This window comes from Orbicella franksi, chromosome 7 (assembly GCF_964199315.1).
Source record: "Orbicella franksi chromosome 7, jaOrbFran1.1, whole genome shotgun sequence".
In the NCBI taxonomy this organism is placed as follows: Eukaryota; Metazoa; Cnidaria; class Anthozoa; order Scleractinia; family Merulinidae; genus Orbicella; species Orbicella franksi.
The window spans coordinates 31,149,364-31,172,185 of record NC_138151.1 but is presented as its reverse complement, the minus strand read 5'-3'; the positions used below and the strand labels follow the sequence as shown (position 1 = coordinate 31,172,185).

At 37.8% G+C, this 22,822-nt stretch overlaps 1 protein-coding gene and 1 non-coding gene across 2 annotated transcripts in view; both read left to right on the top strand.

The window, feature by feature from the left end:
* Positions 1-22,822, top strand: part of LOC145492016 (peripheral plasma membrane protein CASK-like) — a 31,192-nt gene that overhangs the window by 2,737 nt on the left and 5,633 nt on the right. The window contains exons 4-28 of the mRNA XM_081471331.1: positions 648-702; positions 1,564-1,641; positions 2,426-2,498; positions 3,682-3,784; positions 4,179-4,262; positions 4,776-4,867; positions 5,282-5,404; positions 5,729-5,809; positions 6,114-6,153; positions 6,325-6,353; positions 6,850-6,892; positions 7,569-7,690; positions 9,524-9,610; positions 12,315-12,398; positions 13,519-13,701; positions 13,810-13,888; positions 15,595-15,680; positions 16,232-16,300; positions 17,061-17,257; positions 17,570-17,616; positions 18,047-18,115; positions 18,440-18,520; positions 18,913-18,993; positions 19,767-19,969; positions 20,583-20,699. Coding sequence (XP_081327457.1) covers positions 648-702; positions 1,564-1,641; positions 2,426-2,498; positions 3,682-3,784; positions 4,179-4,262; positions 4,776-4,867; positions 5,282-5,404; positions 5,729-5,809; positions 6,114-6,153; positions 6,325-6,353; positions 6,850-6,892; positions 7,569-7,690; positions 9,524-9,610; positions 12,315-12,398; positions 13,519-13,701; positions 13,810-13,888; positions 15,595-15,680; positions 16,232-16,300; positions 17,061-17,257; positions 17,570-17,616; positions 18,047-18,115; positions 18,440-18,520; positions 18,913-18,993; positions 19,767-19,969; positions 20,583-20,699 — 2,306 coding nt within the window. The remainder of the gene's footprint in view (positions 1-647; positions 703-1,563; positions 1,642-2,425; positions 2,499-3,681; positions 3,785-4,178; positions 4,263-4,775; positions 4,868-5,281; positions 5,405-5,728; positions 5,810-6,113; positions 6,154-6,324; positions 6,354-6,849; positions 6,893-7,568; positions 7,691-9,523; positions 9,611-12,314; positions 12,399-13,518; positions 13,702-13,809; positions 13,889-15,594; positions 15,681-16,231; positions 16,301-17,060; positions 17,258-17,569; positions 17,617-18,046; positions 18,116-18,439; positions 18,521-18,912; positions 18,994-19,766; positions 19,970-20,582; positions 20,700-22,822) is intronic.
* Positions 14,584-14,733, top strand: LOC145493966 (U12 minor spliceosomal RNA). Its single transcript, XR_014050204.1, has one exon. It is a non-coding gene; the product is annotated as a U12 minor spliceosomal RNA (small nuclear RNA).

The following is a 22,822-nucleotide window of genomic DNA, read 5'->3' as shown; positions in this document are numbered from 1 at the left end:
TGCTGTTGATATTAAAACATTAGAAATTAGCTGATATTGTTATAGCTGGTGTAATTCTGTCTTATATAAACTGATTGGCTGATTATCAGTGATGAATTCTCAAAATATACCGCTGAAAAAATAGAATGATCATAATCTTATTTAGAAAGGCATTTTACTACGAATGCAAAAATTTATGTGTCAGCCTTTTCTTGTTCCTCAGATGTTGACATTAGTGTAATTGTGTCTTATGCAAACTGATCGCATGACTACTAGACAGATATAAATCCTCAAACTACACCACTGAAATAATAGAACAATCGTTTATTTAGAAAGGCATTTTACTAAGAATACAAAAATTAAAAAGAACGCCTTGACGTTTTAGCGCACTACCTAACAACATTATCATGAAAGGAAGTTGAGAAGTTAGAAACAGACTCCATTCCCACTACAGTTTATTTGTTTGTTGTTAATAATTTATCATCAATAATTTTATGTCTCTCTTTGATGTTTTCCTGTGCTAAGAAGTAATAAAAATGTTATTCTTGACTAAGGAACTTTCTTTGATATTTGCAGGGTAATTTTAATCTGATTGGAAGATATTATAAAATTAACTATTTACATGACTTTGTGTACCTGTTTTGTATTGGTATTTTTTTCTTTTGTAGTGGAAATTATAGGGGCTTACTCGATGGATGGCCATATTTACATGGTGTTTGAGTAGTAAGTATTCACAAAACATACTATTGGAGATTAAATCCAAAAACATACTTTCAGAAATTACATGTACATATACACAGTGCAATATATAAATAATCCAGAAACTTATAGTAACCTTTAAGTTCCAAAATGTGGTGTTCCCAAGCTTATGCTTGCCAAACAAAGAAACAATCCATGAGGAGGAAACTGCACGTCAATTTAGGCAACTACTACCTAGACAAAATTGTTGATCGCTCAATCTGAATGGTTAAAAAAAATCCGTATATTTTTTTTTATCTGGATCACTTGGAATGCATTTTCATCTAACTGCTTGCAGCTGGGCATTCTTTCTGACATTTAATTTTTTGTTGACCTTGTATTTTTTTCATGTCCACTGTGGACCTCAGGTTTATCTTGGTTCAACAATGAACAAAAAAAGAGAGTAGATGTCAAATTGAGTCGCTTTTTATTCTGGCACTGAGAATGCAGACACTGGTCGGTTTCCATGCGTAGACTTTCAAATTGGTACTGTGTTCCTGGTGTTGACCAATAGAAAGCAATGTCTTGGGACTACAATTCAAAACTGTGTTTCACCACATTTTCAAATAGCAAGAAGAGAGTTAAAAGCACAACGTGTAGCAGAGTATTTTTGACGAACTTCAAGGTGTTTGTAAATGTGGTCAAATACTGTCTTGACTGTTTCATATATATCCTCTCAACTCAAACTTGAAAGAGAAAATCTAGACATAAAGTTGTAAAAATCTATGCTACAGTGTAGCTAATGATTTCCTTCCTTTAAACTTGATGAACTAATTTATAATGAGTTTCACCAACAAGGAATTTTTATTTCATTTTGATTTATTCCAATTCTCTTTTATTTTACAGCATGGATGGTGCAGACTTGTGTTTTGAAATAGTGAACCGTGTTCATGCAGGTTTTGTTTACAGTGAAGCTGTAGCAAGGTGAGAACTCTACTGATTTATCCTTTAGTTTCCAAGCTTGAGCACTGGCTTATTTCTCCTTACTGTATTCTTGCATTATCAAAAAGACAGTTGACGAGAATAAAAGAAAATGATCACTCAAGGGATTGTCTAATGTTCTACTCTGTAATGTACTAGCAACAAATGGATGTCAGACTTCAGGAAAATTATTTTAAAACTGTATCACTCTCCCTCAAGTAGAAATGTCCCAACAATTCACAGCCACCAAACTATACTCATGGATAGTGTATACTTGGTGGATACTGTGAAAGTAGTAATGGTAAGTGAAGCTTCTTAAGGTCATCTGGCTGATAGCTCTTGGTGCTAACCTCTGATCTCTGTAGCATGAAGAGGCTACTCCCGAGTATTGTTACCGTACTCCCTCCTGGATGAAATGCTAGTCCATCACTGGTTACCTCAAGGCAATCTGTCAGGTTGCCTCAACAATTTGCCTACTTGTACACCTGGGTGGAGAGGGGGACTGTGAGAGTGAAGTGTCCAACTCAAGAACACAACACTATGACCCCGGCCAGGGTTCACATCCAGACCGCTTGATCTGGAGTCAAGCGTGCGAATCATTAGGTTGCCATGCATTCCCCAGTACATGTAATTACTAACAAGTGAGTGTCTTGCCCAAGAACAACACACAGCGACCACAACAAGGCTTGAACCAAACCACTCAATGAACAACCCAACACAGCCAGCCTGCCAGGCATCCTAAAATGTGGAGAATGTTCATCTTGTAATGTTGATCTTATTGTTTTAGTCACTACCTCAGACAAGTTCTGGAAGCAGTGTCTTTCTGTCATGAAAATGATATTATTCATCGTGACCTCAAGGTAAAAAAAACTTATGAAAACTATAATAATAAATAATAATTAAAACATATCTATACAGGATTGCTGCATCATTTTTAAAGAAAAAACTGCTATCAATGCAAGTCCTGTGTTAAAAGATAAATAAATAAATAAATAAATAAATAAATAAATGAATAAATAAAAAATAAGTAAAACTAGTAAAAAGTTTCATTAAAATTATGTTACATTAAAAGGAATTATTAAAAATAGCTGCACCTTTGTAGAAAAAGGCACGCTTGGTGCATTCCAAGTTAACTTTTTCTAAAATAAGGTCATTACTATTCCTAGTTTTATAACAGAGAATATCACAATTTCTTACATTAAAATAGTTAAAAAGATAGTCCATCTGGGAACGTTATTTGCATTTACATGTACGTTCACTAACAAATCTTAAGAAACTTACTCTGATAAATATCCTGCCTTAGTTGTTGATTACATATTTCTAAGACAAGGCTTTTCTGTTTGGTAGATCTTGAACAGGCTGTACAAGAGTTCTTTGATCTTGTGTAACCTGTTCAAGATCTATCAAACAGAAAAGCCTTGTCTTAGAAATATGTTTAGACCAAAAATGTACCTGGATATTTGTTCTTGGAAATTGTCTAATTTTTTGGTCCTCAAAGCTCACAGTTTTGTAGAGCTTTGCTCTTCGAAAACTGTTTGCTTTTTGGGACAAGCACTGTCCATAGCAAATATTTTCCATCTATATCTTTTATGAAAAGTGTTTCAGTGACGATCTTTGTTTGCTTTAATCTCCTACAAATGACCACCCACAATACCCGTGCTACACTGTATGTGGTCATGTATGAGAGGCCAGAACACGGGACTCGTGTGAAATTTCCCTGTACAAGCATTGTCGGGGAGCAATTATCCTATCTTTTAGACAGAATTGGCTGCTTATGAAAGGTTGCTAGGAAAATGGCTGGTTGTCAAACTTTATTGTTTCTGTAGCATTTTTTACAGCAACGTTTAAGGTGTAATAAATGTATTTGTTTGGCATATTGAAGAGGGGTGTGTGATTGCAAGTGGTGGCTGCACATGGATTTGAGGGGGAAGGGGTAGGGGGGTTGACTGTTTTTCTAGCTGCATGTTATATTTATCAGTAATTGGAAATACATGATGTACGGTGTGGCATGTTTATTATAATTATGCTTCTGATTCATTACAGCCTCATAACATTCTATTATCAAGTAAGGAGAATTCAGCTCCAATCAAGATTGCTGACTTTGGTGTTGCTACAGAAATTGGGGAAGAAGGTTACGTCACAAGTGGTAAGTAATTTGTTGATCAATGCATCCCACTCTGTGTTACTTTCATTGTAGTTTTACTGTATTAGATAAATATAAACATTATTCTATGAAATGCAAAACACATAATTTGTTTGCCAATATAATGTAATTCTGTAATGATGTAGAACAAGCCCCCACAACAGGGGGCATATGATTGGAAGAAGATTTTACATGTATATATTAATATCTCTTAAGACCTACATGTAAATGTAAAATGAGTAGGTTTTGGGTAGTGTAGAAGGTAAGCGGCCTGCCTAGGGATAAAGCTTTGTATTTAGCAGTCTGAGATTGAGAAGGCTATGTCATAGACTGATTTTGAATTGTTTTAGATTGGAAGAATAATGCACTGATTTGTGATTTTACACTGATTTTGTAGGTCGCATAGGAACACCACATTTCATGTCACCAGAGGTCATAAATAGGGAACAGTATGGAAAGCCTGTGGATGTTTGGGGATGTGGTAAGCTACCATGTTTCTTTACGATGTTCAAAAAATGCCTTTCCCACAATGTAAGAAGTTCTACTGTATGTGTAATGAAATTGAAATTTGTCTTTTCTTGTCACATGGAGTGCTCTGTTGGGTGCATGTAGCCCAGATTAGCTTTTAGAGATTAAGATTGTTTTGGTACAAATTAAATCTTTTAAGTTTTACTTGTCCCTTTTACAGTATTTCTCTTGGTACAACAATGTAACTTTGTTTTGCTGATTTAACTTGTGCACAAGCTAGTATAAGGTTATGAAAACAGCCATCTTTGTCCTTGACTGTGAGGAGAAGACATCTTAATACCAGGGTTCTGTTTCAAACATTTTATTGTTTAACTTAGTAACTTTGGCTGGGCGTAAGATTATTATTATTAATAGTTTGTTACTCTACAGACTTCATAATAAAGGTATCTGTGATGTTAGTTTCCACTGTAGTTGCAATCTTTGAATTCATGTACATGTAACCTGACTATTGCATTGTCTTTCTTAGGTGTAATACTCTTTATTCTCCTGAGTGGATCCTTTCCCTTCCATGGTACAGGGGAAAAAGTATATGAGTCTATCAAGAAAGGCATCCCCACAGTATGTTAACTTTAGAAATAAATCAAGAATAAATAAAAAAAGAATGAAAAATATTGGATACAGTGCTCAACAAATTATTTTGTAAATATATGTATGAGACATATGTGTGTACCGTAGTATTGCTGCACATTTTCCCTCTTCGGTTTATTTTGACTCACCCTACCAGGTCACCAAAATGCTGCAAGACGGATATATACACTGGTGCTACATGCAATAAAATATGTAATAAGATATACAAATGTGTTTATTCAATTGAAGGGCTAGGTTGAAACATTTGTTAGGTTCAAAATTTGTATGAAATAATTTTGCTCGAAAAGTCATTGTTTATTATTAGTGCCTGAATTTTTTCATGTGTTTGTCAAGTTGATAGAAAAATGTTGCCTGTGCTTGTACATGTATTAATTTGTTTTTCAGATGAGAGCCAAGATTTGGGACAACATTTCTGATGAAGCAAAAGATTTAGTGAAGAAGATGTTGACACATGATCAGAATGACAGACTGACGGCACGAGAAGCACTTCAGCATCCATGGCTAAGTGTACGAAACCTTGAGCACTGCATATTTTAAGACTATGAAAATTTATGTTCCTGTAATGATGTGAGAGTAATTAATGTTGTGTTTCACTATTAAACAATAACAGTCCTACCACAGATTAGTCTTCCCGTCAAACAATTATCCTTAAAATTAGACGAAAGAAAAGTGCTTTTTGATGAACGTGGTGGGCATTTTTGTGGCCATTATAAATTAGTGGCTTACCACTGTTTAATCTTCAGAGGTAAAAGTGGATTTAAAAGTAGATTTAAAATGTTTATATTTGCTCTTGTTGTTCACTGTCCTTACTGTGTATTTTGTCGTCTTTAGAATCGCAATGTGCCTCAGAGAATGCATCTTCAAGACTCAGTAGATGAAATGAAAAAGTTCAATGCGAGAAGAAAGTTGAAGGTGATGTACATGTACACTAATAGTTCAATGTTTTTCTCTGTGTGGGAGGCATAGTTGTTTTATGGTTTGTGTGCTGAACAACCCATCAAACAGGTTGGGTTTGAGCCTTGGCTGCAGTCATTTTCATACTTTCTTTGGCAAGGCATTATTTTCAAATTGTCTCAGTTTTTAAACCCAAGTGTATAAAGAAGGTGCAAGGATCTACTGCTGCGCTGATATACAATGACACCGATATCTCCACTGCTATGTCAAACTTGTGTCTCATCAATAACCAAAATCTAAAAGTGTTTATTTCACTCTGCAGGGAGCTATCTTGGCTGCTGTAGCCAGTAGAAAATTCCCAAGTAAGATAATTTTAATTTCTGTTAATTAAATTCTGTGTTTTCCTATTACTGAAACTCAGTTTGGAAAAAAACTGCCACTCCTGTATCCCAATTTTCAACTTTTACATTTTGAAAAAATTATACATGTATACACTTGTTTTAATTATGTCCATGTTTTAATTTGTCTTACAGTGGCAAATGGCGATGTTATTGGGTCTCAGGTAATATTTCTTTTAACACTGCGAGGAGAAATTACATGTAGGTCACAGCAACAACAACATACTTTTTTCTTACAATTTACATTTGTAGATAAAATTACAGGGGTCAAGTAAACCTTTCAGTTTTCTAGTTGGCCCACATATTTGCAAAATTAGTTAACTTGCGGTGCGGGTTAGGAACCAGAAAGGTGCCGAGAAATTAGTAAAAATAATAGATATAATAAACCTACAAACGAACAAAACAAATTACAATTACAGTGAAATAAGAAGTAAAAATAAGAAATACAGTGTTATTACAGTTACAGTGAAATAAGAATAAAAGTAAGGTAAAATGGACAAGTTTTAGGAGAGGGCGAGTTTAAAGAGAGCAAATGATAATTGTTACAAGAAGTCAGTTTTTTGGGGCATTGTTTAGACAGTAGATAGCATTATTTTGATGTGTTTAGATCACACGGGTTACCCAACGTTGATTCTATATACTTCTTTGACTTTTAAACAGGACGATGTTTTTGAGTATGAAGATGACGACTTGTCGGCTTCAGGTAGTGATTTCTTGTCTCTCTATACAAAATTCAGTTTACTGGACGCATGTTGCACAGGGACAGTACACATGCTGGTGCAAACGAAGCGGATTCAGGCATGAAAAAAATTGAGTTGTAGCGGGGACATTTTACAAGAGCAGTGCACATAATGCAAGATTGAAAATTGAGGCCACTTAGTCTGTTCTTCATGACACACGAATTCAAAGCAGATGAATTCCATGCAGCATGTTGCTGGGAAAGAAAAGTTTGTCTCCGCGACAAAAATTGGCAATAAATGGCACGTCACGCAAAAAAAATAATCTTGCTCCAACATGTCCCTAATTTATGTTCCCGCAAAAAGTCCCCGAAAAACGTCTCTGGGAAATGTCCCCGCAAAATGTCTCGGCAAAATGTGCCAAAGAGCAAGGGTAAACCAAATTACAAACCGATAATTGAGTTGGAAAACAGTAACTATTTAATTCTCTATGCAACATGTCATGAAATCTCAGTACGAACTGGAAAATAAACATGCTGATGTTTTTAAACATGAGCATGTTTAACTCTGTTTAAAAACAAAGATAAATAGGCTTAATAGCTAACTGACCCTGGAATCTATAATCGACTAAAATTTATGACCTAGAGCTGTACTGACGTATACTTTGACTCTCTCTCTCCAACTCTTTACTCTGATCTCCAGGGGCTATTGGCCAACTTCTCGACTCACTAGAAGAGATCCAAGTTCTCACTGGAGCGAACGACGAAGATGTAAACTTTTTACAAAGCTTTTTCGAACATCAAACTCTGCAAGCCTTATTAGAGGTAAGAAAATTTTACATTTTTTTGGCTCAAATAGACCCACACACGACCATTTAAACCCACGCCTACCTCAGATTAGAAGGATTATGCAAGCTTATCGATTCAACGTCTTTCCCAAATATGCGATAAGTCCATTATAAATCCAGTCTTATTATAAATCCGTGTCTAATCCTCTTAAAACACCACAGACCTCGACACAGAGCACAGACCTCGAGCGTTATGTGAATGGGCTACAACCGAGACATTTAGGAGAAGGCGAATGAAATGCAAGTCAGTAGAGAAAAATTAAAACTAACCCTCGAAGATTAAGAGGAACAATTATACGATAAGTTCAACCTCTATTAAACGGCCACCCTCGGGAAATGGATAGTGGCCGCTCAAAGGGGACTGGCCGTTTAATAGAGGTAAAAAAAAAAAAAAAAAAAAAAAAAATAGAAAAACCCTCATCGGAACTTTGATTACTGGCCGCCTAATAGGGGTGACCGCTTAATAGGGGTTCGACTGTATTACAAATCTTATCGCACGTGTGATAATCTGATTATTTCTGTGGTTTTCTATAACTTATTGTTCATGCATTATAAAGAGTGTGTTACTCTAAGATTTGCGCCCACGTCGAATAATCGTTGCACTTATTTTATGCCCAACTTTTAAAATTTCGACATAGTAAAAATGAAACTATAAAATTGTCAGTTGAAAACGATTTTAAACGACGTTAACAAAACCCTTGGTTTCCGTTAACTTTTAACCTCGGAATACGACTAACGGTCACTAACATGGTGTCAATGTTAAGTGGGTGTCCTCTCAGCGAGGTTTGATTGTCACATTATCATTATCTCTGAATTCACCTTCGTTGATATAATTAGTGAGTGTCTAATGAAGAGTGGACGAATTTGATTGAGTTATTTTTAAGTTGTTCTGCGTTTATGATCCTTACCGAAACAACAAATTATTAGAAGCAATAGGTTCAGTTTACTTCTTCGCCACAAAGAGATATTGAGATTTTTCTTCCGTGTGAGCGAAACATCAATGCTTAGAAAAGAACGCGCTGGCTTTGCATATGTCATTTAAGTTAAAGCTTGATCGCATCAAATCTTTCGTGATCTTTGCAGCTTTTTGGCGAAAGCCGATGAATGAAACTTTCAAAAGTTGGAACTTTTGAATTATGTAAGCGGGATAGCTCAGCTGTTGATGGTACTGTAGCATTAGCAAAACCCAATGCGCATTTTGTGTGTGTGCCTTTTAAAAAAGAAAAAAAATGAGCTAGTCCCGCAAGGCAGTTTTTTCTCGGGCATTTTAGCCATTGCGTTTTAATGCTTAAATCTGAATCGTTTTAATTGGACGTTTTCCTTTTATTTAGCAATAAAATATTAGGCGAGTTGTTTTCAAAAGCTGCATTTTTGATGAAAACAATACTGCTTTCATAGCAAGCTTATATGGCTATTGTTAAACATGCCAAAGTTGTGGTAAAGGAAGAAAAAAACATAACTGCTTCGACACATAAATTTTTAAATAACGAATTTCAAATTTGCCAAAACCAGTATTTTTACAGATGGAATCCGAGTCACATTCTCTCGCAATTGTTCGCCGACGAGCTCGCGGCTTACGTTCCCCTCTCGAGTTTTTCAAATGATATTGTAACGAAAAGTTATTTCGACGGAATCGTTACAAAGTTTCGTTTGCTAGTTAGTAGGTTAGTGGGTATTGTGGGTTTTGATATTCAAATGCTATCTCGGTTTGGTTAATAATTGATCCTATCTGTCAAATATCTTTTATAAGATGGCTGTATAATGCTTCCGTGCGCGTTTGTCTCAAAGCCGTTGTTTCGCCATGTTGCAGGTCTATGATAGAAGTCAAGAGTGGACTGATGAAAATAGGACTTGTCCGTCAGCGTCCTCTCCGAGCGCCGTGCAAGACGCAAAAGAGGTGAGACTGTGAAATGTGATCACATTCTGTGTGGTTTTCATTCAGAATTTTAAGCAAGTGCGTTTATGTACTGAAGGTTAATTTTGGGCTGCGCTCTAAAATTGTCCTGTTCGGTCATTCGAGGGGAACTTGAGTCTTCGCAGTTCTACTCAAGGATCTTTTTTGTCCACTTGCCGAAAAGTTTAGGTTAAGCTGACCTTTTTTGGTACCCAAAATGACAATTGTATCAATCCGAAAACAACAGGCGTTAAATTTCTCATATCACTAAAGTTCGAGGTGACAATTCTCTTAAGAAAATCGGCGGAGATTATAGACCTTCTGAACAGAGACTTTACCGAAACTATCCGTTGGGTTTTTCATGGTTTGTTTTGAATCTCCTTGCATTTGCCTTAGCCACTGTTAACAGGTTAATAGCGAGAAACTTGCCTGTCAAAGCTTCAATATTCATTATTCATAAAACTACCGACGGCTTCCATTACCGCTTTCTAGTGCTTTCTATTGTTGTCAACTATTCGTTACAACTCGTGTGTTGTTTGTGGTGACAAAGAAGACCACTTTTATTGCTGTTAAAGATTGCTCGTTGTAACTGTTGATTCTGTATCATGCGTAGATGCTGAAACTGCTTAGCGAAAACCTTTTGAACAAAGAAAAAATTGATAAAAAAAAAATGTAAGGACCCATTCCAGCAACCTGTCTACAACACTTCTTTCTTTCCCAATCTCAAAATGCGAACTCTCCATACCAGTGGCCATAGATTCTTTGCTTTCAAGTCTTGAGAATTTGGTAGTTCGTCAACACATTATTCTACAGTTGATGATTTATTTTTAATTCTCGTCACCTGTTTGGTAAACAATGTATGGACTTTCTGAAGAGAAAAGTTACCCTGGTCACTTTTGAGAAGTGAGAAATATAATGAAAAGAACTGGCTACTGATCATTTTACGAAGCAGTTTTCAACAGTTGAATATTATTTCGGCGTCAGTGTTTGAATCTTTCAAGTATTTTTTTTTTTTGAAAACGTGACCAAGTCTTCAAATGATTGGCGATTTGGCTGGTGAAATTGTAGTTCAAATCTGCAAACTTTGAAAGATTTGTCCTGTAGAAAAAATATTTTAATTTTTTTTTTTTTTATAAGGGAACTCGAAGCATTTTCCCATAATTATAATTATGGCTGTCTATGTCCGTGCCAGATCGGCGAAATTTGTGACATCTCATCAGCTTCGCTTTACCGTCTTAATGTTGGCTTTCCTCATTGGCCAATCAGAAGGTAAGTTTGATCGAGAGGCGGAGAAATCGTCATCGATCAATTGCACGAGCGACAGCTGGTTCTTTGATTGGCTGAGCAGTTAAAAGAAGCCAACTGAAAGACGTCAGAACCTTTTGTTGAAAAGCGATTAGCAATGTTGGTATCTTGTGAAAGACGATGTTTTTTTTTTCATCGATCACGAAACTTTCAGATAAATTGACTTGAAATTTTGGGCATGCGCTCTCGCCTAGCCTGTCACATTCCTGACAGGTGATCACGTTGTACAAATCGGATTCGGCCAGATCTCACCTTCGGCTTCACCCACAAGAGATGCGGGAACGAAACTAAATCGCACGATGAGTTGAAAATATAAGTACGCTTTTTTTTCTATAATAACCTTGCTTATATAAGAACTTCGAGGCTGGGGAAAGGCTAACATTTTAAGAGCACTTTAAGACTGTACCTACCCATGGTCGATTTTTTTTGGCGAGTATTTTTTTCCTTTTTTTTTGCCAACGATGACGTGAATCCAAATTTTTATTCACATTGGTTCGCTCAAACTGTTGTCAGCTACCTCCAGTTAACACGTCATTTATGGCACCCTGAAACAAATTAATAGAATTCTTGTTACAGTTAATTCTTGAGTTCTTGCGATCTCCTTCTAGCTTGAATTTACATTAAAAAGAATAGGTCATATTTGAAGAGGCGGAGAATCAAATATCAGAATATCCCTTGAAGAATTTTGTTGTTTTCAGTAGGATTAGTGCCAACCTGTTGCAGGTTGTAGTGTAAGCAGGGTAAAGGTAATAAATCGATGATTAGTTGAAATTATGATTTTAGTTTTATTACTTCGTAGTCAAGTTTTCGGTTCATATTTTCTTTCCTCCAGTTTTGACCGCAGCTGACATCAATCGCCAATTTATAAAGCAATAGCAATGGAAAACCTTTGCGACTTATGAGACTTATAAGAGAAAATGAACCTTGATCAACTTTTAATCTTGAATTAGTGTTAATCAGCTCTCAAGCAACCTGGCCCAGTTAAACCGATAAGTAATCACAATGTTTTCCGTTATCTTTTGCCCTCTACATTTTAATTTGATTAACTTAAAATTGAAGCTTAAAGCAGACTAATATTTATTCTTCTTAGGTAGGAAACGTGCCTTTTATGTTTCGAAATCAGATGAATGCTAATCAGCTGGGTGCGGTTCTTTATCCGGCAAATCTCGAATGTTTAGAATAGGACTTTACTAAAGTACACGTATTAAATTATTTGACTGCTTTCCGGTTTAAATTCTTTTCCGGCGAAAGCTTTATTGGAGGTGCAGCATTTGCTGCCATCTGCTTTCCAGCCTCCATTACCGTGAGATAACTGCTCTGTAGTTTTGCTTATTGAACGATGCTGATTGTTATCTGTGTTATTTTACCTGTCGTGCTGATATCAAATGATATCTTCCCGTAGGTTGTTGAATTGATCGAGTTTCGGGCAGAGGACGACGACGATTGTTACGAGTTACAAAATATCTTGTCGGACCCTCATGTCATGGTAAGTAGTGAAATAACTGTGACATCTTCATATTACACGTCACTTTGAGAGGTTATCACATAGTTGATCCCACAACAACATTTGCAGTGTTATCTCAACTTACATTTGACTTCATAGATCTTATGTCGTTGACTCTTTTCCCCTGCTGTACGTAAATGTTCTTTGATTTGACATATTAAGTTCTTGTTTGAGGTGATGTACAGCATTACCTTGTATTGTAGCGGAATCTCAAAAGCAAAAGAGTAGTTCACTGAGACAGAAAACAAGAGGTAATTAAGAACTAAAATCAAACAAGGATGTTTTAGGCTGTTGGAAAATTGAGTCGGATTACGACGGAGCGGTATGAGCGACTTAGGCTGAATTTTCACAGAGTGTCAACTACGACTTCTTCTTTTATTAAGAGCTCAGTATCAGCTGTACTGGATATGGAATCGATTTTATGCAAAGTGATACTCTGTTAAAATCTGCACGTTGTTAGCTCGATGTTGATTAGAACCCCTGCAATAATGAGGTTGATTTTGTTGAACAGCGCTGTACAAATGACGCGATCCCATCTGAATGCCGTCTTGTTTTGTATCTGAATTTCTCCAAATAGAGTAAAAAATGAGTCACGTTTTCGTCGCGTTATTGGTCGAAATAAGTCACGTGGCACCTGTTCCCTAAACCCCACCAGTTAAGAGGGATAATGTCCAAGTAGAGAAAATCGAATTTCCATTGGTTAAAACTTTCCAGTGTCAATCAAAGTCGTTATATGCGCAGTAATGTGAGACTACAAGCCTATATAGAAGACACGCGATATCGCGCTGAAAGTGATCCAAGTCTAGCTAGTTAACAAATACATAACATGCTGCCGTGCGTCTGTTCAGTGATAGATCACAGACAGATGCATTTTGACGTCATCTGTGATCAATTACTAAACCGAATCTGAGAGGCACGGCAACATGGAATCCACTTGTTTTATGTAATAACGCAACCAAACAGATGTTAATGACGTCATCTGTACATCTGTCCTCCAATAGATCATAAGTAAGAACCAATCAAAACGCGAGAATAATTCAACTTATTATATAATGATTATTAATCGCATTCAGATGTTTAACCAGAAATGTTTTCCCACCAGGCAATGCTGCAGTCGCACGATGAGGTGCTGAGAAATACTACCTCAGGTGAAGAAGTCAATCCGTATCAGCCCGATAACACAACTCCGTACAGCAGTAGGATGGACGATTCTGTAGGAGATCGACCGGAAAAACTAACACGTGTTCGACTCGTCCAGTTTCACAAGAATCCCAACGAACCTATGGTAAGTTCATGTGTGCACGCTCTGCTTGCCTATCTCTCGCGAATTCTCGTAGGGCGCAAAAGCGGCGGTACAAGACCGAGATTAATTGTGGGCATAATCCCTTCACAGGGCATCACTCTTAAGCTAAATGAAGAGGGAAGGTGTATTGTGGCGCGGATCATGCATGGGGGAATGATTCACAGACAAGGTGAGTTTATCATGTTGACATGTTGAAGTCAACAGCTTTGAAACTTTGTTAGAATGTTCTTCTTTTTGGTTGCCATCGTGGAAAACAAGAGGCCATTTTTTAGCTGAAATGAAAATTGCTGAACGAGCTGTGTAGCGATTGTTTCTTTTTAAGCACAGAAAAATCTTTTCTTTTGAATTGTCTTGTTTTTTCGCGGTTTAATTTGGCTGGAATTTCTAATAGCAAATGCCGATAAAGTCAGTGGTATGTTTTACTTCTTCTCCACAAAACCAGTTTGTTGTCCTCAATACTTTGTAGTTTTGACGATAATCACAATGCTGAGATTTTGGCAGCTCTATTGCGTAACACCGGTAATCTACCGCAAATATTGTAGTGAAAATTCATTCTTTCACTCAACGTAACTAAATTCTAATTTCACTTTTGTGTAATACTAAAAAATATGGCATCCAAAGGCATGTTTTACGTTTTCTTGTTTTAGTTGTATTGCGCATGCGTGGAAGAGTTTTTCGGACAACCTCCCTGAAATTTGTGAATTTTGATATCTTGATTATCGTTACGTGGCATACTTAATTTGCACAGGAAAATCGTATTTTTTAAAGCGGATAATCAAAATGTTTAATTTCATGTGCAACATGCCCTCCCACAAGTGTGGTGTGGTGATCGCATATAAGACAGCTTTGTTAACTTAAGAATGTTTGCCTTAAACTAATGAGTAAGGAAAATAACGATCTGGGTGACGCCAGATCTTGTGGCTAGTGTCACTTTCAATTTTTTACGGGGTTGCAGGCTGCCCTCGGGTGACCCGCTTACTTCTGCGGGATGCCCTTGTTGTAGCGGCCTCCGCCACAATCCCCACATCACAAGTAGAAAAAGAATCAGCGCATTTGGAAGTTCTATAGGAGCCTGGCCGCTAAGAAAAGAAGTAACAAAGTGAATATATTATGAATAGTATGGCAGAAATATAGGGAAACACCCTGGTCGGGTTCCTCATTGTAATTTCTGCTTTGTGGCATTGCTGGTATTTCAGGTTCCAATTCTCAAATTACAACATTTTGCGGACATGCCCCTTCGATTCTGTAACCCCAGGGTACCAGCTCGCCCCACTTGAAAAATCCTAGATCCGGCCCTCATTACGTTGTTGTTGTTTTCCTTGACTGATAGGTCGTAACATTCATTTGTAAACTTCTTATTTGTTCAGTTCAGTACAAGTCTTTGTAGAGGGGTTTCTGTTGCGACTGTCGTTGTCCTGGTTTTCTTTGTAGCAGTCTTACAGAAGTTTATTCCCCGTCCACACCACGCCGAAGAAATTTGAAAACGCAGCTTTGTTTCTACGGTTAGGCCTTCCGTCCGCACTAATCCGTCACGAAAACGGAGCTTTTCGAAAACGCTCTTCAAACCAGATGAATTTGAAAACGCCGGCTCTTCGTTTTAATTAATGTAGACGGAAAACATTTTGAAAACGAATCTTTGCGAAAACGATGACGTCGCGATGAACATGTAATCTCCCTGACCGAATTTTCCTCAAGCACAAATCCAAAATGACCTCTGTTTGTTGCGTTTTCAAATTTCTCCGGCGTAGTGTGCACGGAAAACATTTCATGCGTTTTTCAGTATGTATTTCTTTGGATATTGTGGACGGGGCCTTAGAAAAGTCTGTTTTACCGATAGATTTCTCTGACTCGTTGGCTTTCCCTCCTTCTCTTCAGGCACACTACATCCAGGAGACGAAATCAGAGAAATAAATGGAGTGAACGTGGCGGATAAATCAGTGGAAAATCTTCAAGCTATTTTGGTAAGTATTGCGATACCCTGACGGCATTGCTTTCACCATATTGTGTGTGAAACAATCTTCCCCACAGTGATCAAAACAGAATTTCTCTTTACAATTTCAATACTGTTGAAGGAATACGTGAAGAGAATAAAGAGAATCATCAAAGAGGGGAGGCCATCTTGACTAACCTCCAAATTCTTAGAACCGACATAAAGGAAATGTTCAACTGTCAGTGATGAGAATTTGTTAGTCGATCTTGGAGAGGTTTTGATAGCTGTTACGACACAGGAGAATCGTCTGGAAAAGTTTAGTCTAAATTTATGATATTATCGTTTGTATTCCGTCGTGATCTTTCTTAATCCTAACCATTCTTATTTCTATTCGAGAAACTATCACTTCTGTGGTGCTTTTTTTCCTTGTTGGACTGTTGTTTTAAGGTTAATTTGTATTTAATTTGGTGAACTACAGAAAGTCGCGTAATTTTTCGGGGCAGCTGTTAAGTTACTTACTGAAGGAGAAAGAAAATACGACATCACCTTTAAAAATAACTGTTTTTTTTTTTCTTTCCGTAGCGTGACGCAAGTGGAAACGTGACGTTCAAAATTGTACCAAGCTCAAGAAATGTCACGCAAGTTTCTGAGGTAAGTGTCCCGTGAAGTGTAGTTAATTTTCTGCTTTAGGAACTGATTATCATCTCAACTGTTAAGTGTTGGTCTTAGTACTTTCACAGTGCCTCTCTCCACCCAGGTGTATAAATGTGTTTGGCAAATTTAATGCTGGGGGGGGGGGGGGGGGGACCTTGCGATGGACTAGCATCCCATCCAGGGTGGAACAGAAATACTCCTGCTCGCTTAATGCGATGGAAAACGTGATAAGGTCCGGTTTGACCCAACGAAGACTTTTTCTAAGTGTAGAGTTAAAATTGTGCAGCACTGTTTGTTCAGGGACTATGATGTCAATGCTGCTGATATTTTGTGTAGAGAGTTTTGTCATAACAACCTAATTGCTATTCTCTTACACACTTATACACAGCAATACCTTCCCCAAGTTATAGTAATAACATTCAATCAGTTTTTGGTAACCCAAAAAACTTTTTGCATAGCAGGATACCCACCACCACCCTCTTCCCCCCCCCCCCGGGAATTCTTCCACCATGTGGTCCTCGCTTCAATAGTTCATTTTAGCGTGTTTGTTCGAAGGCCATTTAGTATTAATCTATTTAAAACATTGCAATAAAATTGAAAAATTTGAAACCAACTTGGTTTGCTTAACGTCATTATAATATGATATTTATTGACGACTTAGAAGTATTCACTGTTTTTACTATTCCTATATCTGCGCTTCCTTGTGGACTCGTCATTTCTTTTACATAACGTACTGACATACCGATGAATGTTTCAGGTGTTCGTGCGGGCGCTGTTTGATTACGACCCCAGAGGGGATGATCTTATTCCATGCCAACAGGCTGGGCTATCGTTCTCTTGTGGGGATATTATTCAAGTAGTGAGCAAAACCGACCCATATTGGTGGCAGGCTATGAAAGCTGATGATAAAGACGGCTTTGCTGGACTCGCTCCCTCGCCCGAGCTACAGGAATGGTTAGTATTCCGAGTCTTCGCCGAGTTATTCCGATTAAAGCCGAATGCTGTCGAAGTTGAGTCTCATATAACGTCGTTTGTTGTTAAATCACCGTCGTATTGAACGATATAACGAAATGGTCAAACAGACCTGAGAGATCGTATTTCAGCACATTCCCAGTCACTGAGAATGCATCACGGTCTTGTTTGTGTAAGTATAGATAATCGTGTGAATCCGAGTGCTATAAGTGATGTTGTAGTGACACACTACAAGTGGTATTTCATCCTGTTAGCTACCTGTTGTAACAAGCACCTTTTTTTTTCTATTTTTAGGCGAGTTTCGTGTTTAGCGGCGGAAAAAGCCAGGAAACAGAATGGTGGTGAGAGCGTTTTTGACAGTGGGAGGGGTGGGGAATTTTTGCATTATTACCGTAGAATGTTACCACCGGCAGTGCATCGCGGCAATCTCCTAAGACGGGAAGGGAATTGAGGAGGGGAGGGGTGAACAGTTGTTGTGATGAGGATCAGATCGTATCCACTGGGGTTAGATTTGACTCCAAAACGCTGCAATTTGTAATCTATCGTTGAATTAGGTGATTTTGTTACCTAGTAAATTGAAAATACTGCTTAGCGTGTATTCCGTGTTTCTCTTCCAGTCAGTTTCAGCCGTTGTTTCTATTCCTCTTTTGTCCGTTTGATTGATTTTAGCGAGAACGTTTGGACTGTCGTGGTAGAAATGTTGTTCTCTGAGCTCTAAGTACTTAACTTCACATGTACCGTGTTAATTTTTTTTTACTATTATTATTTCAGCAACATGCATCTGGTTCAACAAGAAAAAGAAGAGCGGTCGGGATAAGTACGTCGCTAAGCATAACGCAGGTTTGTATGACTTAATCGGTGAACAAACTTGTCTTCAAATTGATTAGAATGTCAAAGGAGTTACATCACGGTCTGGGCATCTTGAATAGTTTAGCCTAAACTTTTCAAGTTTGTCGTTAGTATTCCGTGTCAATCTTTCCCATCCTTGACCATCCTTGTTCCTTTATGGTTTATTATTATCTCTTTGGTGTTTTTCTATCTTAGTAAACTACTCTTTTCAGGTTTCCTTCAATTTAAAGGTAATTTTGTATGTGGCCAAAAGAACTCAAAATTCCGTGACTGAGCTCCTTTTAATCACATGGTTTTTCTCAACTATTGTTTCAGTGTTCGATCAGCTTGATCTGGTTACTTACGAAGAAGTGGTTAAGCTGGATTACTTTAAACGAAAGACGCTTGTTCTTCTTGGTAAGGCATTGAATATTTTTAAACTCTATCTATGACAAGATTGAAATATTACACCTTTTAATTGATCATTTGCCATACGTAGATGTTTTACAAGTTCTGAGAAGATGGAAGTAGATAATGTACTTCCACGCTACCAAGCAACTTTTTAGGAAAGTGTTTCAGCCCTGTTTAGTTTCTGGCAAAACGTAAAAGGACTCGCCATTTTCCCAAATGATTCTTCCAGGCTTTTTACAATACCGGCATGCTTTGCTCGATGCCTCGTGTTTCATAGCAACGCCGCTGATCTTGAAGTGAAAATAGCTGGCTCAAATGGTGTTAGGCAGAAATGTTGTTGTTTGCCATTAAGTTTTAGATGCAAGTCATTCATAATCGACCTGGTTTGTTTTTTTCAGGGGCCCATGGTGTCGGAAGAAGGCATATAAAAAACACGCTCATAAATAAATACCCCGAAAGATTTTCTTACCCGATTCCTCGTAAGTACGATTTCATTTGTTCAACATGTTTCTTATGTGTAGGTCATTTCGCTGTTGGCAGCCATCACAGGGTTGTCTTGAAAAACTGGCGAGTGTTTTTTAGTGTGGTGGGGGTGGGGAATGAACAAGTTGCCCTAGACGTGAGCGGCCTTTTGGCCTTTGAGGTTGAATCTCCTTCTGACCCCACCCCATTCCCCCTACCCCCTCACTCCCCCCCTCCTTCTTTGTATTGTGCTGATCGTGTTAAGTCAGGTGATTTGTTAATTTTCAAGGTATTCACCTTCTGTTAACTTGTGAACCATCCTAGATTTTTGCACTTTGGACATTCCAGAAATCAGTTTAAGACATCGGATTTTTTATTGTGCGCCATGTTTTCAACCACTAGCGGAATCACCAACTGGACATATGAAGATACTTTAACTAGTATTAAAGTTGAAACGCGCTTAGAGCGGTGTTCATTTGAGGGTATTCGGATCTGCTTCGGTTTTACATCACCACGGTTAACGACTGGCTAAGAAATCTCGCGCCACTTTATCATCCAATCAGAGGTAAAACCAAAACCAATCGTGACTCGCTCACAAAAGTTTTCCCGCGTTTTCGTGCTGACTGCGCATATTTTTTGGGAGTTTTGATTGGTTCAGTGGATTTTCTGCGCCGTTTGTGACTGGCCAGAGTGTTTGCTTCCGAGGCACTCGATTGAAAAACCGCTCTATATTGTTCCTGACCTCGAGAACAAACGAAGGTGTACTAACTTCAGGTCATTTTCCTGTCAGATACAACACGAGAACCAAAAGACGGGGAAGAGGATGGGAAGAACTACTTCTTCGTCTCCGCTGAGGATATGTTATTGGACATAGAGGCCAACAAGTACCTGGAATATGGAACACACCAGGGAGCCATGTATGGCACCAAACTCGACACGATAAGGGACAACCTCAATCAGGGCCTTACAGCCATACTCGACGTGGAACCTCAGGTAAAGAAAGCCCCCCAGAGAGGCCTCTCAGTACGATTTCTTTCCAGCCCTCCAACAAACAAATGAAATTGTTGGAATTGCTGCATACGCTCACATAATGGAGAGTCCGTTAAGTTAGATGGGAAGCTGGGATGGGACTGTACTGGAATGGTACTGTAATGGGCTGCGACAAGTCAGGAGATAGTCATGGAAAGAAAATTCAAGGTCAAGGAAAGTCAGGGAATTTTACTTTGAGTCAGGAAAATTCGACATTTTGAAGTAAAGTCAGGGAAAATTGATATAATTATATACGGCTGATTTAATACCACTGAGGACTGAAAGAAACATTTGTGGTCACTGTGATTTCAACGATGTTTGTCCTTAATGAGGAAGGACATTTTGTAGAAAATTTGTCAATCGCTGCTATATCTGACATTTTGTATATCTTTGGCCTGGAAAATTTTATTTTTATCAGGGTCAAGTCAAGAGATTTTGAAAAGTGATGTCTGTGGAGACCATGAATTTGGCTGAACCAATCAATACACGTTGTACAGCTGTGAGCTCTTGAGAAACTCTTATGTACGTAGCCCGTCCAAGCATTAACCAATTGTGTTCATTGTGGTTTTTCTGTCAGGCACTCAAGGTTCTTCGGACGGCCGAATTCTCTCCGTACGTTGTCTTCATCTCTGCGCCAACTATCGTTGGAAACGACAGCATGAAAGGCTCGTCCACGCCAAATGGAGATGTTGCTGTGAGTTTGAATTTATTATTGTTTAGAGCGGTTTTCACTGGAAAGTCGATAGCAATTTGCATTCGCCTTGGTTTTGCATTACCACGCTTTGCGAAAAACTCACGCCACTTTGTCAGCCAATCAGGAGTGAATCCAAAACCAACCGTGACTCGTTCGCACACGTTTTCCCGCGCTTTGCGTCGGCTACATGTATCTGCTTTGAGTTTTGATTGGTTCACTGGATTGTTGGTTTTTTTTTTCTTTCCATTGGCTAGGGTGATTACTTTGATTTTGGTTTTACGACACTCGATGGAAAAACGCCTTCCAAACTAAAATGTGGTGTTCCAATTTGATAAAATTCAGAGTAAATACTGAGAACCACTTCAAAAATGGCTACTTTTTCGGTGTAAAATAGAAACCTGTCTCGGAGAAAAGTTATTTTTACGTTGCAGGCTTGGAAGTTTCGTTGGAAATGAGTGCAAAATTGGCCTAAAGTGAAACGTAGAGCTTAGACGGAAATCTATGATTGCCATTTAATTCCAAAGACGATATTTGCAATATACTAAGAATCTTAAACTGGTGTTAAAACTCAGAGGAAAAGTTTCCCTGTTTGCAAGGAATGAAAAAATTCTTCCGAGCAATTTCCTATTCTTTATTTGAACTGAAATGTGATGTTTAAGTCACGCATAAGAAACCAAATGATTTTTTTGAATTTCTTGTCTCGAGAGGTACCTCCATAGAAAACGATTCAAAATTTCTGATCCCCCAAACAACACAAGAGAGGATTCAAAATTTCCGATCCCCCAAAGAACACTAGAAAGGGTTCAGAATTTCGGATCTCCCAAAGAACATTAGAAAAGGTTCAGAATTTCTGATCCCCCAAAGAACACTAGAAAGGGTTCAGAATTTCTGATCCCCCAAAGAACACTAGAAAGGGTTCAGAATTTCTGATCCCCCAAAGAACTCTAGAAAGGATTCAGAATTTCTGATCCCCCAAAGAACTCTAGAAAGGATTCAGAATTTCTGATCCCCCAAAGAACACAGGAGAAGATTCAGAATTTCTGATCCCCTGCAAAGCCAGTGTTACATCCAATGTAGCCACATTAAATCATAACACTGAAGACAGGGTTTAGATCTTGCTGCCTGCCTGAACAATGTCTAATCAAAATATTTTTTCTTCATAACAATATTCAATTAGAAATTTTATACAAATATAGCATAATTCTTAACAGATTCCATACACTCAGATTATACTGAGAGAGTGATGAAGAACAATTTTCTTCACAGCAGTCTATTAATATAAGTAACTGTAAACATCACACATTGTATTACAATGATCTATGCACTTCAAAATTACAGTAGCTGTAAGTTTAAAAAAACAATATCAAACAGTACCTAAGAGGATAGGAAAGTCCAGAATTGATCAAAACAGTAAGATTACTCAAACTGCACAACTGTAGCCATAAATGCAGACTCCACTTTCTCTGTCAGAATTTCCCCACCTTATGTGAAAGAAAAATTTCTAACAATTTCTGTTTAACATGGAAACAAGGCACCTCACTGTTATAAAACAAAAAGAGTGTTCAGGAACACTACAGTACATTACAGGGATGACAATTAAAGACTGCAATATACATGAACATTTAAATTTGCACTTGATACATTTAAGTGGGTCAATGTACTCTACATACATGTATACAGTGTCCTCCAAAAACCTGTTGTCATATAGCAGAGGCCATGGACTTTAGCTTTGCCCAACACGTTTTTACATCTTCAATCTAACTTTTTGAGTGGGCTACCAGTTCATTCACACTTCAGTTACGCAACCAGTTTAACCATGCTCAAAGGAGAAGAGTGTGGGTAAAATTGTTTTTATAAAGACCTGACAGATATGGATGCAAGTATTGTAGCTAATGCTACAAGCAATTCTATTCTTTCTTTTTTAATTTGGCATACTCATCTTGGAGATGTTTCCTGGTAGCTGGCAATAGTTTGCTGTCCTCAGTTAAAGAAGCCCTCCCAAAAACAATCATATCTTATTACTAGTTTATTACTAACTTCATGCTGCTTGCAACTATCTCATTCCTGGTTGAGGGATGCAAATCTCTATTCTTTTTTCTATCCAAGAGGTTTTGTAGATAGAG